The sequence below is a fragment of the Leiobunum rupestre genome, chromosome 3, assembly GCF_980474605.1.
Source record: "Leiobunum rupestre chromosome 3, qqLeiRupe1.1.hap1, whole genome shotgun sequence".
Taxonomy (NCBI): domain Eukaryota; kingdom Metazoa; phylum Arthropoda; class Arachnida; order Opiliones; family Sclerosomatidae; genus Leiobunum; species Leiobunum rupestre.
In genome coordinates this window covers 3,263,809-3,283,804 of record NC_143386.1, presented here as the reverse complement: position 1 = coordinate 3,283,804, position 19,996 = coordinate 3,263,809, and the positions used below count along the sequence as shown (strand labels likewise).

The 19,996-nt window shown below is 35.6% G+C and overlaps 3 protein-coding genes across 3 annotated transcripts in view; all 3 read right to left on the bottom strand.

The window, feature by feature from the left end:
* Positions 1–19,996, bottom strand: part of LOC149949112 (uncharacterized) — a 300,220-nt gene that overhangs the window by 154,631 nt on the left and 125,593 nt on the right. The gene's annotated exons all lie outside the window — the stretch shown is intronic.
* Positions 1–19,996, bottom strand: part of LOC149949114 (uncharacterized) — a 256,112-nt gene that overhangs the window by 154,631 nt on the left and 81,485 nt on the right. The gene's annotated exons all lie outside the window — the stretch shown is intronic.
* Positions 18,302–19,136, bottom strand: LOC149949117 (uncharacterized). The gene is made up of 5 exons (XM_090169355.1): positions 19,048–19,136; positions 18,853–18,975; positions 18,653–18,769; positions 18,517–18,594; positions 18,302–18,449 (listed from the first exon to the last, which is right to left on the bottom strand). The coding sequence occupies exons 1-5, from the start codon at positions 19,134–19,136 to the stop codon at positions 18,302–18,304; spliced, it is 555 nt and encodes a 184-aa protein (XP_090025481.1).

The window sequence follows — 19,996 nt, the reverse complement described above, 5'->3', positions numbered from 1 at the left end:
TTTAGACCGTTAATGATACACGAGCAGTCTGATTATATAAAGGATGTATTAAACTATAAAAAGCGTTCTGATGATGTTAGTGCTTATAAACGGTTTTACCGCACGCTCTCACGAAGCGATTACTAGAGCACGGGTACTAGAGTAGACAATTTAACTCTAGAATACTTTGAAAATATGAATTCAATGGTACAACAGATGATTTAAGGTGCCACAACGTACCGACTGCATATCTGAAGAATAAAGTATGCTAAAAATTATCATATTTCAATATTTTAGATGTTGGTTCCCATAATATTAATTGTTAAAATGATGGTTCCCATAATATAAATTGTTTAAATAATGGTTTCCTTAATATAAATTGTTTAATTGTTGGTTGCAAAAAGAAGTGAAAAAATTACGTAAATGTAAAAAAAACATATTTTGTGATATTTATTTACAATATTTGTGAAAACGAACAAAGCGAAATCTTGGATAAAAATTTAAGAAATATGCAAGGATTGTCTCAGAAACATAGCGAATTAATTGGTTTACCACAGTCGCAAGTGATTTAGAAATATTTGTGGTTTTAAAAATTGAGCTAGAGATTTCTAACAAACATTGTCACCATTGAAGCTTGTTCGAAAATTACGTTTTTAGTTAATACATTTCAAATCCCGGTTAAAAGGACTCGCTTTTCAATATTCAAAGTTGAAACATAAAATAAAGTAAAATATCTCACAACAGAATAAAATTTAGTTTGACTACAACGTTTTATAATCAAAGATTGATTGCCACTTGTGACGCTACGGCATCCATTTTAGGATTATATATACAGGGTGTTTCAAAGAAGCCTGGAACAAATTTACAGGCGTGTTCTTTGGGTTACATGGAGTGAAAAAGGTCTGTACTAACGTTTTGTTAATATTCTAAGACCATAAGTTTTCAAATTTAACATCTTGTGAGGCGTTTTGGAACGTATCTATTTTACATTCGTGTTTTTTTCTTCCGAATGCTAGAACACTGAATAAAGTTGGCTTGTGTAATTACATGTCCTCATTAAATTATCAACCAAAAAGGTTTTAAGTCTACAGGAGTTGTTTTCATATGTTCTAATAGTTTCTTGAGCGGGTAAGAGGCTCAAATTTTCAAAAATTGATAAGCCCCAATAATTAATTTCACATTTCGTAACTTTAACTTGCTATGCTAAGGCGTACTTCACGAAAGCAGTATGTGCTGATATGCCTCTTATATATGGACTCGTTCAGAGAAATGCGGCGGAAGCGCGGCGCTTGTATCTGGAGCATTTCCCACAACCACAGCTTACAAATCGACCAACGTTTACGGCAGTTGACAGACGCTTAAGAGAAGCTTTATCAATACAACCCACGGGACCTGATACTTCACAATGAGACGATTCAGAAGACGTGGAAGAACAAAAACTAAATGTCTTCGAGGTTCTTCCTTTGACAAGTATAAGGCAAGTTGGATGGCAATTGCGAGTCAGCCCTTTACTTGTCAAGCGCATCCTTCGATAACACCAGTACCACCCATTCCATTTACAAAAGGTTAATTATTTAAAGAGGGCGATAATCCAAGACGAGTCGAATTTTGTCAGTGGTTTCAGGAGCAGACTAACGACGTCAATTAGTTAAGTACTCTTCTAGTTTCCGACGAGTCTAATTTTGTCCGTGACGGAATCTCCCAATTAACATAATCGTCATGAGTGGCAGCAAGAAAATCAGCTCGTGACTTTCTTTAGGTCACATCAAGTGCCGTTTAGTTTCAACGTCTGGTGCGTTATTGTTGACGACCATTTAATTGGACCTTTTTTTCTACCATCAAGACTTTCTGGTGAGTCGTACTTAACCTTTCCATAATAAATTTTACCAGAGCTACTTAAAGGGCAGTAAGACAACGAATGTGGTTTTGGGAACGATGGAGCACCCCCTTATTTAAGCTTTCGGGTTCTAGATGTGAAAGCTGAATAAGCTTTTACTCAGACAAATATTTTTTCACTTATCTCACGAGACGGTTTTACTTCTTGTTACTTAAAGAACACCAATTTCTACCCATAGTGAACTTTTATTTCTAAGGACGTCTTGAAATATTTGTTCACAAGACTGAAGTCTGCGACATTGAGGACCAACGAAAACCCATTTTTGATTGCTGTTGAACAACCAGCGACAGAAACGGGTCTAGATGACGTAACGGTGCCGAACCGGAGCGTCTGCTTCAGTTTCTAACTTGCTAGTCTCCTCGGAGCGTGAAATTTGACCTCCGACGAGTAGTTTCACCCGCCTCCGCTAGGGTGTGCAACCATTGTTTTCGGTCGTGAATTCGTTACACGCCTCGAATCTTTGAAATGTTCAAGAATAATTTGGGTGAACTCCAGTTTATCATTTTGTGCATTTTTGTAATTTAGTAAAATTTGCACTTATAGCATTTGAAGAAATAAAACCAAATTCAAGAAGTAACTTTTTTCCAATTGATGAGGTCAATATACGTTTCTTAGAACCCTTTTCGCTCCTTGTTACCCAAAGAACACGCCTGTGAATTTGTGCCAGACTTCTCTGTATATAGAAAGTGGCTGCATCTACATAAGAGTAAGCTTATAGTTTCATAAATCTTTTGCACACAATTATGCTTGAAACGTTAATTACCAAGTTAACAATCAAGAATAAGAGTTCATATGCCTAGTTATTACCTAGGTTTTTCAGTTTATAAGCGTTTAAATCTGTTCAGAGACCAAATAACCAACGTATCGTAAAAAAAAATTCTTTAAAATTGTGTTAAGAAGGTTTCATCTTTTTAAATGGTATCTAATACCAAATTCCAAGTACAGCCAAACAGGTGAATGGTAATAGTATGTATAGGGAGCTGTTGGCTCGCGTGGAATGAAGGTCTTACAACCACTTTCTTTCACATTGTAATCAGACCAACTGTTTAAAGACACTAAAACTCGCTCAATGACACTGGCCTATGGTGGTTGTTTGGGTATTAGCCTAGTTGATTATTATTATTATTTTTATTAAATCCAAGAGTAAAATGGTTTTACCCTTTTGGAGGTTGTGCGTTGAAATTCCGGTTATCTAGGAAACACCTGTCAAATATACAACTGAGTTGCTCTAGATTTTAAACACCATCATAGAGATCCAATTTTTATTTCAATAGAAGTAAGTAAGTAACTCCGCCTTTTACGGTGTTTAAAATATAATTATGAACAGCTAGGTTTATAACCTAAGGCACAACCTCAACAGTTCAAGCACCGGTTCTTGTTAACGTTTTTTACCTTTTTTTAAATGTGTTGCTTGTTTACGTAATCTAATCCGTTTTTTATTATTGTATATAAGCGAATGCGAGATTTGAAAGTTAATGATCTTCTTATTTAACTCCTTTGAAAGATGTTCTCTTAAATAAATCTAATGTTGATTTTATGTCTGACTAATTGCCTCGTCGTTACTTCCACTAACATTAACATGTTAAGTTGTACAAATCCTGAAGACCTCTCGTCTGACTTTCCTGAAATTTTGGAAATTGGAGATAATTTAAGATGATTTTGGAAGCATTTATAACGCCAATAGCAGTGATATAATTTTAATGCTATAGATAAAGTTTTCAAAAGAATCTCCCACATTAAAATGAATAATTATCTCTAACTTCGAATTTGTTGTGTATGTGTTGAATTAAATATTCACTTTCATGAAATATAATACTTTTAATTCTCACAACAAAGATATAACGTCAGCCACCGGCTGTGCAGAAACTCAAGAGTGCTTCTCCTCATAAACGAAAGTAAAACTAAAGAGCTTAAGGGGTGGTATAAAGATATGGCGGGAATTTCAAATCCTGACTTATGATTTATGAATTATTTGTAATCTAATGGATATTACAATACCTCACTATTCAATTTACTTCTTATGGGGTTGAGTATGATACATTATTGTTCATTAAGGGAGATAATGCGCCGGAAACATTCGGTGTCGCACTGGTCGTGTTCGGAAAGATGTGGATTCCTTAGTCGGCAACTGCTCGAATGAATATGCAGCTGAATTGTCTTTCCCAAGGGCCCCCGGTTGTTGGTGTTGATGCCTCCCTTGATGCTGCTACGAAATCCAAACGAGTTTGAATCATTGATCTCATAGCGTGCTGTCTGCGTGAGGGTGTAAACATTTCGTAAGCTGGAGTGTGGCAGGTATTCGTCATCCATATGCATTTGGTTGATTGTGTTTGCATGATTTGCATCTGTCGATGTTATATAGTAAATATCGGGGTCGTATTCCTCGTAATGACTGCCTTCAGGTTCGTGAACTTCTGTAAATTTATGAGGGTTCATCTTATTTTCTTCTTTGTAATCTTTGTTATCCTGAGTGTTGTTCTTGTTTGGAGCATTAAGACATGCCTTGGCTATGTGACCAATACGGTCACACTTGTGATATTTGGCGTTAACTATTGGACATGCATGAGATTTGTGATCACTTCTCTTGCATCGTAGACACTTCGTATAATCAGGTTAAGGTTTCAAATCTTGGGGGCTACTTTTGTCTTCAGCCGGAGGTAGTTTTCGATTAGCTGGGGCGTGGGACTGTTGACATCCCCTGCCAGATTAAGTTGAAGTGTTGTGAAACTATTGTTTTGGTTTTATAAGATTAATCTGTGAGGCTGTTATGATGTCTTTTGATTTCATTTCCACTTGACTTCGTCTAGCATTTTCAATAGCCCATAAAATGTTCGTTGCCTTTTTCAGAGTGATAACTTTATTTTCAGCTTCTTCCCCTATTACTTTTTGTTGCATAACATCATCTCTGACACCATAGATGTACTTGTCGACGATCATCTCATCAGGCTTATCAAATGCACAATCTTGTACCAACATTTGTTAATCCGCGATGTAATCCTCAACACCCTCCTCTGGCTTGTGATTTCGTCTGTGAAAACGCAGGCGTGCAATACATCGCTGAGGTTTCGGACTGAAGTACTTTTTCATTAACGCTACTAACTCAGCATAGTCTTTAGAGGCCAAATTATTAGGACGTACACGGTTAGTGAGCATAACATTTGCTTCTGGGCTGAGAACTGTCTGAAGCACTGCCTTCATGACACCCCGATCAGTAATGTTGTTCGCTGTGAAATTATTATTTAGTCTCTCCGAATATATGTCCCAAGATTCCTCCGTGCTGTCAAAAACGTTCAGGTGTCCTATTGTACCAGCCATTATTTGTCTGAATAGCCAATAGTTCCTTCTAATGCTGAGGTTGTGAAGTGTGCAATACTTGATATATTGAGTAACCTTTGAATCTTGTAGTTGTGTAGACAATGGGTGTGACAAGGCCTACTGAACTCGACGTTTGGTTGAATTGGATCTCTTCTTTTAAAGTTGTCTTGTTCTGTCAATTTTTTTGAAGTGTTAGGATCCCATCTCCGTCGCCATTTTGGTTGTGTATGTGTTGAATTAAATATTCACTTTCATAAAATATAATTCTTTTAATTCTCAAAACAAAGATATAACGTCAGCCACCGGCTGTGCAGAAACTCAGAGGGCTTCTCCTCATAAACGATATGGTGGGATAGTCAAATCCTGACTTATGATTTAGAATTATTTGTAATGTAATGGATATTACAGAAAAATAATTGAAATTATCAATATTCGGACCACGCAATTTATATATATATGTATATCACTCATTCGGAAAAATTGGCAATGAGAAACCTTTTATTTTACTACAAAGTGTCACACGACGATCAGCTTGGGCATTTTTCTCAAAAACTATCTTATCTAGAAATATTAAATTTTCATACTATATTTATTGACCAAAAACTTTATAATTTAATAATATCAGAAAATATTTCGTAGTTTTAAAACATTTATTTGTCCACAGTTTCAATTAGGAACTCGTAGAGTGTACTCTCAAACCAAATTTTTTTATCCAGACCATTAGCTTGGCAGCTTAGCCAGAAAATCCGTTTTTGAGCTTCCCTGGTTCATGAAAAATTATGAGTCGTGGATGGAAACTTTGGAGGATGAGAGGATCTCGATCCTCCATCACACGTGGACGCGAAAAAGATGCATTTGCCACTCGCTCCTCTAAAAACCATTGTAAGGGCGGAAACAACGATTACGCGGGTTAACGACTGGGTGGTTTCCCTCCATCGCTCTCCCAAGTGGAGTGAATTTTTTCCGAAGAAAGTCACCCGAGGACCTCGATATTATACCGTCGAGGCGACTAGATGTAATTCCATCTATTTAGCTATGGAACGACTGGTTTACGTAAGCATCGTCGTTAAGAGCGTAGCGAGGATAATTTCACCAATACTAACAATTTAATCCTAATATTTTTTCTAGGACGGAATGTTAGCGGCGCTCAATGCCACTTTCTTGGAAGCTTGAGCATTTGACGACCAACTACCAAGTGAAGATCACCTCTACCAAATGAGAGAGATAATGTGCCTACTGAAACCAATCAAGGCAGCCACCGATCGCTTCTAGAAGCGGAAGGCTGTTGCCCACCTGGTAATCGGCTCGCTTCTGGAGGTGTATGACCACATAACGATAGCACGAGCGCCGTATTTTAAGGATCTACAAGAGGAACTACTATGGTGATTGATATCGAAGTTCTTCGAGGAACTCGATGATAATGAGTACTTTGTGGCTGCCATATTAGACCCACGAGAAAATACCGCATTATTTCCTGGTAAGATCATTTAAAAGTACGTTATTCTCACTTTCGAAAACTTAAAAAAATATATTTTTTTGGTAAAAAGCAACGTTTCCCGCCGTTTTGGAAACGTTAGAATGGGGTGGGAGATCTTCCGTTCGCTCTCCGAAGAAAATGCCGTCAGTCAACTAAAGGAGTTTTCCGCTCGCATTCCGGAGCAATTAGCGCCGAACGAGGAGAAGTAACAACAGCATCGTAGCTCATCAGGAGGATTGTGGTCCCTTGTTCGATCCGTCCGAAGTTCTGAGACACCATCCAACCGCGTTCTGGCCAGCAAATTAGCCAACAAGATAGATAAATATCTCGCGGAGCCGGTTCAACCAGTGGACTGTGACGTCTTGCTGTTCTGGCGCAGCTACCAAAAATAGTTTCCGATTCTGGCCGAATTGGCAGACGTATCTTAAGCATTCCAGCAGCTAGCGCTTATGTTGAGAGGACCTTCTCGATAGCTGGATCTATTATGCTGTATAGGAAAAGCCGCATCACAATGATAAACGTGGCGAACCTCCTTACATTCAGGGAGTGGGTGGAATTCCAGAAGTAGAATGGTTTGATTTCTGTACGTCTTTGAGTTGTCCAAAAAAGATGTCAACAAAGCCACGTTAAATTAGCTATCGTCATTTTTTTTTTACTTTTTTAATCTTGATTAGTTAAAACATGTAATAACATTCTATAACTGCAATAAAATAGTATTTTTTTAACTCTTTAAAAAGTTTCCCTCTCAAATTCTTACTGTGTGAGTGAGTATCAGGCTTGTATTCCGTACCATTACGCCAAAACAGTTAAGTTTCTACTTCCCATCCTTACCTTTTAAGTTGTCATAATGCAAACAAAGGGAGAAGGGGTTTGTGTAAGTGCCACTGTTACAGGGAGGGTAGTATAGCTAAGATATTACGTCACATACCGACGAACAATAAGTACAAAGTCACGACTGTAAGTTAAATTATAATTTATGTTCTAGTGTAAAATAACGGTGTGCAGAACCGATATTTAAAGAATATATCATTCTCGAATTTTACATTATCTCGGTGATTAAATTGGTATGCATAAATCATATTATTACGAGAAAGTATTTATGTACTAAGAAAAGGGCAAGACGGAGATTCTGTCCCCATGGTCGCATACTTTGCCGTTTAAGGGCCTGTTGCAAAAGCCCTAGCCAAAGTGCTAGCCTAAGGCATTTAAAATGTGCGATTCTAACAAAGCATAATTTTTAAACAGGCCATAAGTTCAGTGGCGAAGCTGATGGTCCGCAGGGCCCGCGGTGCGGGGGGGGCCTCGAGTTTCAATAGGGGCCTCGAGCTTCGGGGGGGGGGGGGCCACTAACCATAAAAAAATTAAAAAAGAGAGCTTCATAGAAATTTTTGCGGTGGGGCCTCTGAGTTCTCAGCTACGCCACTGCCTAAGTTGGACTGCTTTGAATTATTTGGTCTCACTCTTTCACGTAGACGCGAGCGTAGACGATTACAATCTTTTAGTTCTATTGCCCTATCGAATGAAGGCGGATGCACACATACGGTCGCGAGCGAATTTCGCTCGCAAATGTCGCGCGAACGCATGCGCCGTGGAAAAATATCGGTCTCGCCAGCGAACATGCGAAGCGTCTCCGGGAATAGGATTTCTTTCTATTTTCACGCGCGACCCTCGCTCGTCTCACCCGAGCTAGCCAATAGAATGGTCGCGTTCATGATGCAATCTTTTCTTTCGTTGTTTCATGGTTGTTTGGAGCTAAGCACGTGTAGTGGTTATGTCGGTTTTTATCGAAAACAAATGTAAAAAGAAATTAAATTAATAGAAAATGTAAAAATAAATTAAATTAATAGAAAATGTACATATAAATTAAATTAATAGAAAATGTACATATAAATTAAATTAATAGAAAATGTACATATAAATTAAATTAATAGAAAATGTAAAAAGAAATTAAATTAATAGAAAATGTAAAAAGAAATTAAATTAATAGAAAATGTATATAGAAATTAAATAGAAAATGTACATAGAAATTAAATTAACAGAAAATGTAAAAAGAAATTAAATTAACAGAAAATGTAAAAAGAAATTAAATTATTAGAAAATGTAAAAATAACTTAAATTACTAGAAAACGTCTATATAACGTAAATCATAAATTATTCTACCATCAAGATGTCAAAAGCGAACTCATGGAATTCCATTGGTGTAGAAATGAATTTGTTCGGTATGAAATATATGAATCCAGATTTCTGTTTAGCGCACGCGACGAACGAAGCCACGTGTGTATGGTTTTCGCGCGAAACCGAGCGAATCGTGCGCGAATATTTCGCGAGAAACTCGCTCGCGACCGTATGTGTGCATCCGCCTTGAGACCAACTTGATTTTATCGGTCACTCTCCCTTTAAGGTAGTTGGTCGGGGGGTCGGAAATTAACGACACTTTGGTAAAGGCGTCGGTTTTGGAGATTACGCGGCTAGAAATCTGGGATTGACTCCCGATGTCGCAAATAATATAAATTATTTTTCACCGCTCCATCTACCGTGTAGTTGCTTTCCACGACGCCGATGCCGACACCAAACCACAAAAACAAACAACACTTAACGACATTCCGTCCATAGCAATAGTGTAATTTCGAATATATAATCGATGTGAAACTAGCAAGTCGGCCGAGGCCGTAATATTAGTTCCACATCGGTGTATTCGGGTGGGAAAACCCATACACCCTTAGTAGACCCATTTAGGCAAAATAATACAAAAGCTGTTGAGGCTACGTGATTTCTTATCGTTTGATATATAAATTTCCATCCTAAGTTAAAGAGTGGATGCCGCCTACATCAAGAGACCCACCTGAGAAAACTAATATAAAAGCTGTTGAGCCCATGTAATTTCCTATCGTTTGATATAAAATTTACCATCCTATGTTAAAGAGTGGGGAAACCAATACCAAAGCAGTTGAGGCCATGTGATTTCTTATCGTTAGATATATAATTTACCATCCTATGTTAAAGAGTGGCCACCCTCCATCTTCAGGATACGCGGGTGGGCAAACCAATACAAAAGCTGCTGAGGCCATAAGAATTCCTATCGTTTGATATATAATTTACCATCCTATGTTAAAGAGTGGACACCGCCCACCCTCAGGATACCCGGGTGGGCAAACCAATACAAAAGCTGTTCAGGCCATGTGATTTGATATTATCTCGGTGATTAAATTGGTATTTTCTTAGAGCAGATATTTAATATGGATTATTAACAACTGCATAAATCATATTATTGCAAGAATGTATTTATGTAGTAAGAATATGATTATATATATATATATATATATATATATATATATATATATATATTATATATATATATATATATATATATTCGGCATCGACCTTTTTCTCGCCAACCACTCATACTAAAAATATGAAATTTTCAGGATATGTTCCTTAGTAATGGACCTCTGTAATCTGTTAATTTCAGAAGAATCGGGAAATATTTCTCTGATTTGGAAAAATTATTTTTTCACCGGCAGATGGTAGACAAAGTTGAATAGAATACTCTGAAACCGAAGAATACATTTTGCTCTTTGAATTTAGGGGTGTTTAGACCTATATAATGGGTCCCGAAAAATAACAAGTTGGTAATACCTAAATTCTGCTTTTTGTTTAAAAGTACTTAGTTTTAAACATATAAAAAATTATGTTAAAATTTATTAATTTACAAAAATGGTCCGATGATTCCCCCTCCTGCTGCTATGCAATTCAATCAGAACGCATCAAGTAAGCCTCGTTATACTCATGAACAGCACACGTTAATTGTCGAGTGGTGTTTTGGTGAAAGTAATCGAAACGTTGCTTTATTAGGCGTTTATTTTGAAGGCCCTATCCCAATAACACTCCAAATAAGCATACTGTTCGTCGTGCTGTTTGTGTAAGTGGCGAAGATGATGGTCCGCAGAGCCCGCGGTGTTAGGAGGCCTCGAGCTTTAGGAGGCTTCACTCATCCTAAAAATCTTTCAAAAGCAGGGCCCATTGATCTTTTTGCGGGGAAGCCTCTGAGTTTTCAGCTACGCTACTGGTTCGAGACTTCAATGTGTATGGAAGAGGTCCAGGAGAAAGTCCTAACAAAATCAACATGGAAATTAATATTATCGCTTATTTAATAGGATTACCAAGGTCGAGCATAAGAATGGCAAGTAGGGAAATTGGTATTTCATAGGTCACACCTAGTGGTCAGAAGAACTTTCCAAAATCTCGTTTATCGTTGCGAGACTTGCATAGCAGCAGAAGGGGGAATCATCGGACCAAAAATTTGTAACTTTTAAACAAAAAGCATAATTTAGGTAGTACCAACTTCTTATTTTTCGGGACCCATTATCTAGGTCGAAACACCCCAAAATTCACAGAAGAAAATTAATTCTTAGGTTTCAGAGTATTCCCTACAACTTGGTCGTTGAACATTTTTGTGTACCACCTGCCGGTGAAAAAATAATTTTTCCAAATCCGAGAAATATTTTCCGAATCTTCTGAAATTCACTGATTAATGAGGTCCATCACTATTCATTAAGGAACATATCCTGAAAATTTAAGATTTTTAGTGTGAGTGGTTTTCGAGAAAAATGTCCATGCCGAATATTTTCAGACAATCTGTATATATATATATATATATTAAATAAAAAATGCTTTATCAAAGCAGTTGGAAGGTTGATTTAAGGGGTAGTTCGGATCTATGAAGGCATAGATATTGGAAATGTTTTAGAATTAAAGAGTTATTTTTTTGAATAATTTTAAAAAGTAAAATATATTTCTAAAATAATTTCCATCAATTTTTTCTCACCTTTTATATATTTTAAAACCCTTTCCTTAAATTTGAGCCTTGAAACTGTAACAGTAAACTGAGAAAATTTTAAATTGTAAAGGAGTACGCGTGTTTAGTTCAGAATTATGTATATTATAATGGAAATATTTAAAATGAATTTTAAAATCGGCCGCCATTTTTGAAACGCTTATTTCTGGCATTGATTTTCAATGCTATAGACGCAGTGCTTCCATATGCGGGGAATTTTTCCACCTTTAAAAATGCTAAAAGGGAATAATGCAATTTAGGAGAGAAAACGGGGAAAACGATGGAAATTTAATAAAGGGTCATTATAAAAGTAATGAAAGTCACGATCTAAATATCTAAAGCAACTTTTGAGGATATGTTTATGCAAAATTATTGAAATGTAAGTAATTTTGTAATAAAAAAACCTTAAATTTTGATTCATTTTCAGAATTAATAAATTAATATTAAGAGCAAGGGATACAAAATGGAAATTTCTAGGTCAAAAAAGCGAAAAACGGGATTTTTTCATTTAATGAAATTATCACAAGAGGAAAATTTTAGATGTCAAATGTGGGAGCCCTGTGTAGACGTCTCCTATGCTGTCGTAACTGGATTCTGCAGTTTTATGTTTCAAACTACTACTCGCAAAATATTATAACCTTAATTAATATCCTGTTTTATATGTTAAATTAAAATTTTGAATAAATACGTATGAAATTAAACGGTCAAAGGAGTTTGCAACTTTCTATGTAAGCTAATTCTCTTAATGAATTTATAAAACAGACATGTACTAAATTTTATCTATTCAAGTCTGCACTTATTATTTTAAACTTCTGGTTTAAAGTAGAATTATCCATTAGTATTTAAATTTGACATGCAATTTGAAAAACTGAAGATCCTCACAAGTCAAGTACCCGCTGGTAGTAAAAAAGAGTGACATTAGAGTAGCATTAAAATGACAACATTTCTTTCGAGAAAGGCCTATTGAAATGTGTGCAGTTACACTGCAGTAGCTGGTTTGAATTGTTAAAGAACTTTCAAGAAAGACCTAGTTGAATATAAGTCATTCAGTCGTACCTTTGGGTTCACAATATACGGCAACTGAATTACGTATTTTAAATTGACTAGAGGGTCTCTTAAAAGTCTCTTTAATAGAAGAAAATTCATGACTTATCTTTTCTAAGCTAAAGGACAAGACACATGGCTGCACCCAAATTGTCTGTTAACTTTAATAACTTTCTTGATTAAATTGATTGCAAATCTCTTTTATTGCTGACTTTTTTACTAGTTTAGTTTCAGCAATTTAAATACTGTAATATTACACGTTATCCTTTAAAGTTAAAAATTTTCTCAGTTTACTGTTACAGTTTCAAGGCTCAAATTTAAGGAAAGGGTTTTAAAATATATAAAAGTTGAGAAAAAATTGATGGAAATTATTTTAGTAATATATTTTGCTTTTTACAATATTTCCAAAAAAGAACTCTTTAATTCTAAAACATTTCCAATATTTGTGCCTTCATAGATCCGAATTACCCCTTAAATCAACCTTCCAACTGCTTTGATAAAAGCATTTTTTATTTAATAACTGTCCCTTTTCTTTGCCTCACAGGGCAAATTTTGCCATCGCGGTGCAGAGAGGCAATGCGGCCTCAGTACTAAACACTTTCCCTCCGGGTGCCTCCATAGGTGATTGTTTGTACTCCCTGCCTTAAGTGTTCGTGTGGGTGTTTTTTTTTATTATTATTATTATTTTTGTACCGTATAATTTATAAAATTTAATAAATCAATTAAACTTCTACAATTTTGCCTAAAATTTATAATTGAAAATAAAAGCCATAAGTTAGAAAATAAATAGCTTTTATTTTTAAATATATTTTGAACAGACATAATTATATTTTTGAATATAATTTAAAATATTATCTTAAATATTTTACTTAACATTTGGAAATAATGATGATAATTTATTATATCAAATTGAGATTTAATTTCCCATTAAGACTTAGATAACAAGATAATTAGTGTATAACGGGTTCTAGTAAGCAAGTGAAATATGCTTATTTTGGTTAAACTTTCACGTACGTACAGTACACAGACATTATAAATGAAAATAGCCACAAAGGCAATTAATATGAATATATATTATATTGAAAAACTAAAAAAATGCTAACAGGCTTAGTGTAAGTAAGCACATTTATCAACAGTACTTGAATGGTGGGTCTCCAGTCCTGTTCTGGCTGTACTACCTTACAACGGTATGGCTCGTACACTACTGATCCTCAAATAACAATAACTTCAGTTTTCTCACTCTTCAAGCTTTTGAATAATTAAGACGCCTTTACATAGATGACTAAGTTTGAATGCCCAAAACGTTTATTATGAAAAATTATTCAAATATTTACCAAACTTCATTAAAGTAATTAAAATTCCCAAATTATTTACACAATGCTAGATGGATACACCTAAATCAAAATTCAATGATTAATTTTTTTTACTCAGCTGGGTAAAAAAACTTATAGAAGAGATAAAACCAAATTAACTATAAACTAAATTTCACTTCCCACAAAATTCTTTCTCGTACTACTAAATACGTTGTTTTTAGCCTAGAATATATCTTGGAATAATAATAGAAGCTAACGCTTAGCTTCTATTATTAATCCAAGAATATATGATCGGGTTCTACCGGCTAATTTCCCGATTACGGAACAAAATCCCCCGGACAAAAGCCCCCCGCTCACGGACAAAATCCCCCCAAAACTTAGAAAACATGAAAGTGTAGTATCTGCTCTCGGCATTTTGGCTAAAATCAAAGTGTAGTATCTGTTCATATTTTATAAAAATTTAAAAATATAAGAAAAACCGAATATAGGGAGAAATATTCAAATAAACCAAAAGTATATGCAAATATTTTATTTCATTTGAAAAATCCTTAGTTTAAACAGCATTTGATATTTATAATATCTACTTCATAAACGCAGATCTCAGTCCTTGTAATACTACATAAGCTTTTAAGCTGAAAACAGATACTACACTTTGATCTTGATGGGGGATTTTGTCAAGGGGGATTTCGTCTCATTACCATTTTCTTTGGAAAACCCATGAAACCGGTGCCTACGCGCCTGCGGTGCGCCTGGCTAACCTAACTGTTGCGTCTCCGCGCGCTAGCCTTGATATAACTACCTCTATATAAAATCGTTTTCCCTATGAGAATTCGAGTATTTTGTCCGGCAACGGGGGGATTTTGTCCGGTGGATTTTTTGGGGGGATTTTGTTCGGGGGGATTTTGTCTCATTACCAATTTTCCCTGCGAAGCAAAGGCTTAACGGTTAAATGTTAATAACTATTTAACTGCAAGTAAATTAAGAACGATAATGATAATTTTTACTTAAAAAATACTTAAGTACGTATAAATAATGAGATTTAAATAAAGTTCCCATAAGAAATGGTTTATTATTATCTCCCTACTGGTTTAAGGGGTTTTCCCCCGAGATCTTCGGTTTCCCCTTCCCATAAAAACTTGTTGAGGTTAACGGTAATAGTTAGTGTAGGGAGCTGTTGGCTCGCGTGGCTTGCAGGGCTTGCCACCACCCTCCTACGCATTGTAACCCGGCCACCTGAATTAAAAGGCTTTAAAAGTCGCTCGATGACTTAGGCCTAGGGTGGTGCCTTGGGTATTAGCCTAGCTGATTATTATTATTATTATTATTAAACAACGTTAACTCGAAGACGGCCAAAATTTGATTGTTGCATTTTCCCGGGAAACTGGATACGAGCTGATCAGTTGGCCTTCCATGTCAAAAATGATACACTAACTCATTACAGTACGAAGCTTCTTATATACAGTCGACTAACTTTCGTTAAATGACGGGATTCTCGCGGAAGTTGACAGTAGCAACAAATCCGAATGGCTATCTCTTTACTGTACACCAACGCTGATAAATTAATATTCATTGTAGTACTGCCAGCCAATAATTGTTGACAGTAAGAATAATCCCGCTAGGGATCCACAATACTGAATCTTGGGCATGAAAATCACTTAAAATAAAGTCTTAAAATTTTTAGCTACCCGACTATAGTATTGATTCTCCGGCGCTTGGCTGTATTAATTTTAGCCATAGGAAATCGCGCTGACCCCTTAAATAAGAATGGCCTACCGGCCAATCTTAATAAATCTTATTGTTTTAGTTAAATTCAAATGTGAAAGGGATAAAAAGAGATTTATTAGAACCGAATGAGGGAGAAATGAGATTGTTCAAGTGGAAGCACTGGGTTGGCCAGCCAGAATAAGCTAGCCGAAACTAGTTAGACTAAGGCTTAAGCCTTAATAAAAGTGTAAAATATATGCAAATATAACGAAGTCTTTATTTTTTAACCTACAATTTAACAACGCATACAGCACTGCTAACCTAACCATTAATTAATAGTATGATTAAATCGTACTTTAGTTTTGATTTTAATGATAAGTTCTTAATTTGACCGATTATGTTGATCAAATCTAATTAAATTGTTTAAATCTAATTAAAAAGATAAGATCCTGATTACAATTATTAAATCTCGTTTAAATTATTAAATCCTGATTAAAAAGATTAGATCATGATAAGAATGATTAGATCATGATAAGAATGATTAAATCTTGTTTAAATCGTGATTAGATTTTTAATCTTGATTACCCTGATTTAATCACGATTACAGTGATTTAATCATTTTACTATGATTAAGACGCACCCAAAATGGAAGTGACCTGCCCCTCGCCTATCCTTTTAACACATAGGATTCTTGCCCAAATGTACGGTTTGTCTTGAGCCTATGAACATCCCTAGGATGATCCCAGGGATGTCAGCTGGATGTTTAATAGTTCCATTCTATAGGATATCCGTGTGTGAGGCAAAAGACGTCCCTGGGGTTTTATTTTGGATTAATTTTGCGCCAGCAACGACGTCTCAGGGACGTTAATTACTATTAAATATTACTTATAAATAAAGTTTTCACAGTAAATTTAAAATTTTCGGTGAAACTTTATTTAATAATTTAAAATATGAAATACATACAATTGTGAACTACAAAAATAATATTGCAAACCATACATATTTTCTGCTATTTTAAGTTTGAAAAACAAAGCTTTATATTAATTTATTAATACATTTCAATAAATTTGAGCTTTACGTGAACCCTTGACTGAAAGTGAAAAATAATAAACCCTAAAGGAAAAATAATAAAATGTAATGGGCCAAAGTGAACTTTGAAAACAATGATCTTTCCGCTACTTTTCAAAGAGACCACCCCAAAACTTACTTTTGGAGTTACAATGTCACTAAATAAACTACTGCTTTGTAAATTAGGGCTTTAAGTGAACCCTTTGATGAGAGTGAAAAATTATACAACCCAGAAGCAAAACAATAAAAAGTTGTTGGCCGAAATTAACTTTGAAAACAGCGAACTCTCCGTTACATACAAAGAGACCACCCCAAAACTTACTTTTGTAGTTACAATTTGACTAAATAAACTACTGCTTTATGAATAAGGGCTTTAAGTGATTCTTGAATGAGAGTGAAAAATTATACAACCCAGAAGCAAAACAATAAAAAGTTGTTGGCCGAAATTAACTTTGAAAACAGCGTATCATCCGTTACTTTCAAAGAGATAAAGTTTTGTATAATTTAGCTTTTACCTACCGTATACGTACAGGGGTGCAAAGGCTTAAGTTTTGAAATGTTGATTAATGATTAGAATTAATTTTAACTATATTATGGTTATTTTATTTTATTAAATAATTAAATGCACCACAACCAAATTTATTTACAAATAATACGTTTATTAACACTGAAAAGATTTAAAACTTTTAAGGCGGCAGCGAGCCACCGACTAAAACTTTTATTTTCAAATTTTGGAACAGGGTAACTCATGAGTTTCCCAGCCGATAAGTAAAGCCGTCATGTCAAAAATGTTTCAATATAAGTTAAGCCATTGGTAACCTTTTACCTATTGTCGAGTCAACCATGTATTGTATTGGCATTGTGATTTTTTTTTAAGTTGACAGTAATAACAAAGCCGTGTAGCCTCTCTAATACTGAATCTTGGACATGAAAATCGCTTAAAATAAAGTCTTACAATTTTTAGCGATCCGACTATTGATTCTCCTGCACTTGGCTGTATTAATTTTAGCCATAGGAAATCACGCTGACCCCTTAAATAAGAATGGCCGTAGGCCATTCTTAATATATTTATATGTCGATGGGGAACTAAAAAGGGTACCCCGTAGTTGTGTTCTTTAATTTTCGAGAAAATTTCATACTTTTTGGACCTGGCAATGCTGCTCTTGCGGCTTATATAAACGCGAAGGCAGATCTACATATGATCCCCTATTAGGTTTTTTCTTTCGACTGTTCTCGGACTAAAAGTGTACTCTTTTTACCCTAAAACATTTAAATCGCTTGTTACGGGGATGAGAATAGTTCTGCCCCATTATCTATTCGTTTGTTCCGGAGAACTAGGGTTACTCTTTTTACTCCTTCTGAAAAAGAGGTGTAAAGGAGTAAATCGGATTTTATCGTCTGCTAGCCAGATTTTATCTGCTCAAATGCCTCAAACAGCCATTTTGGAAGAACGTTTCTACTCAATCTCTCCGCCACCACAGAATCGGGGTAAAATGACTTCATAGCGTTACTCAGTAGTATGTAAATGTATGTTGAAACACTAGGGGGAGCCGGGGAGCCAGGGGATCTGGGGGAGCCAAGGGGGAGCCAAAAGTTCGCGTTCCTATCCAACACGGAGCAGCCAAGAAAATGAAAAAAGGTTACAAGTTTTTTTTAATTTTTTTTATTTTTTAAAAATCAATGTACGTCATCATATTTTCAAAAATAATATTAATCATGTCTCGGGCAAATCCGTTTTCCCTTTCGAGGATGTTTTCTTCCACGTCTCGAAGTAACCACCTCCTTTCCATTATCACCCTCCACACACGGTCGATAACACTAGAATTATTATTTAAAAATAAATAATTAAAATAAGGAACTTTAATTACTATTTTAAGAAACTTACTATGTGCCTTGCACGTTGGGGGGTGGAAATTCCATGGCATCAGCCTCTTGTCGAGCCTCATCAACACTGTTGAAAAGACTAAAGAAATTTCAATTAATACGTATATTCCTTACCACCGATATGCTATTAACCGTACGTGGAGGCTGTTAGTATTTCGGATATTTCCGCAATTAACGCTAGCATTAACGCGTCAACTCGGTCTCCAGGTGCCTCGATTATGGGCCCCATAAACGATATAATAGCGTCAATGAGTCTATTTAAAATAAATAAGTAAAGAAATAAATAAAATAATTGTAATATACATTTGAAGGACTTATGGTGAATATATGAACATACGTTACGGCATTAGCATTCACGTTATTAATCGGCAGTTCATTTGGAACTGGGGGGATTGGATGCTGAACGGCTCCAACTAACAGCGATGGACTCGGGGCGTATGGTAGAGTCTCGGCATCTGAGCTGCACACATTTAAATTGCCATTACATTCGGAAGAAAATAAAAAGAGTTTTTATGGGAAAAGTTATACTTACTCGTAGTGGAAGTCATTCGGTGGATTGAAATCGATGTCCCGACTGAAATCGCCGGAACTCTCGGAATCTGAATGAGGGCGTTTAACCATTTCGGAAGATTTTTAAGATGAGGGGTATTGAGACTGAATATTAAACTCTGAATTATCGATGGAAGCGACATGGGTTTTTATACTCTGCCCGAACTTTGTATTTTGATTACACATGCTAAATTCCCAATCAAATCATTGTAATACGCATTGAAATCAAACAAATAATAAATTTTCCTCATGTCTGAATCTCACAAATATCCATATCTATCTCGATGATAAATAAATAAACAATTAAATGCGGTATCAACGATCAATTGCTTATCTAAACTTTCGGTTATTTTTCCGAGCTGGACGTAATTAAAACATCATGACTATAAGATATCACTGTATATTCTAATATCGTCATTTTAAAATGTGTTTGATATTAAAATAACCCTTGGATTTAGCGCGTCATCGATTATTGCCATTTTTCTCATACGTCAGGGTTCAAGTTTCTTTAAAGCTACGTCATCCCTATGATATCAACGTATATTATCATTTTCAATTAATTTAATTGGATGTAGTAATCACGTGGTTACAGTAAAATGGTATAAAACGGGGAGGAAATATTTGGTATCTACCCATTATAGTATTGAGAGTTACCAGTCATCTGCGTTACTATGCTTAGTAAATAATTTCGGTTCAAGTTAAAATTAAATATGTTTCCTTGCGATCAGTGCTCTTCCATGTTCTCCGTGAAGAAAAATCTTCTCCGCCACGTTCGTGAAAAACATGACGAACAGAAGTTCTCATGTAACGAATGTGGAGCCGCCTTTACCCGTAATGCAAAATTAACAGTCCATGTGAAGAAACACCACCGTTCCGGCTCGTCTAGTCCTAAACCCTCCGTGCCGACGACTCTTCCCTCCGTGCCGACGACT

Coding starts and splice junctions, on each gene's coding strand:
- LOC149949117 (XM_090169355.1), bottom strand. CDS start 19,136: ATGGTTAAACGCCCTCATTCAGATTCCGAGAGTTCCGGCGATTTCAGT. Junction 18,770..18,852: donor GTGAATGCTAATGCCGTAAC/GTATGTTCATAT, acceptor TATTTTAAATAG/ACTCATTGACGCTATTATAT. Junction 18,450..18,516: donor CCCAACGTGCAAGGCACATA/GTAAGTTTCTTA, acceptor TAATAATTCTAG/TGTTATCGACCGTGTGTGGA.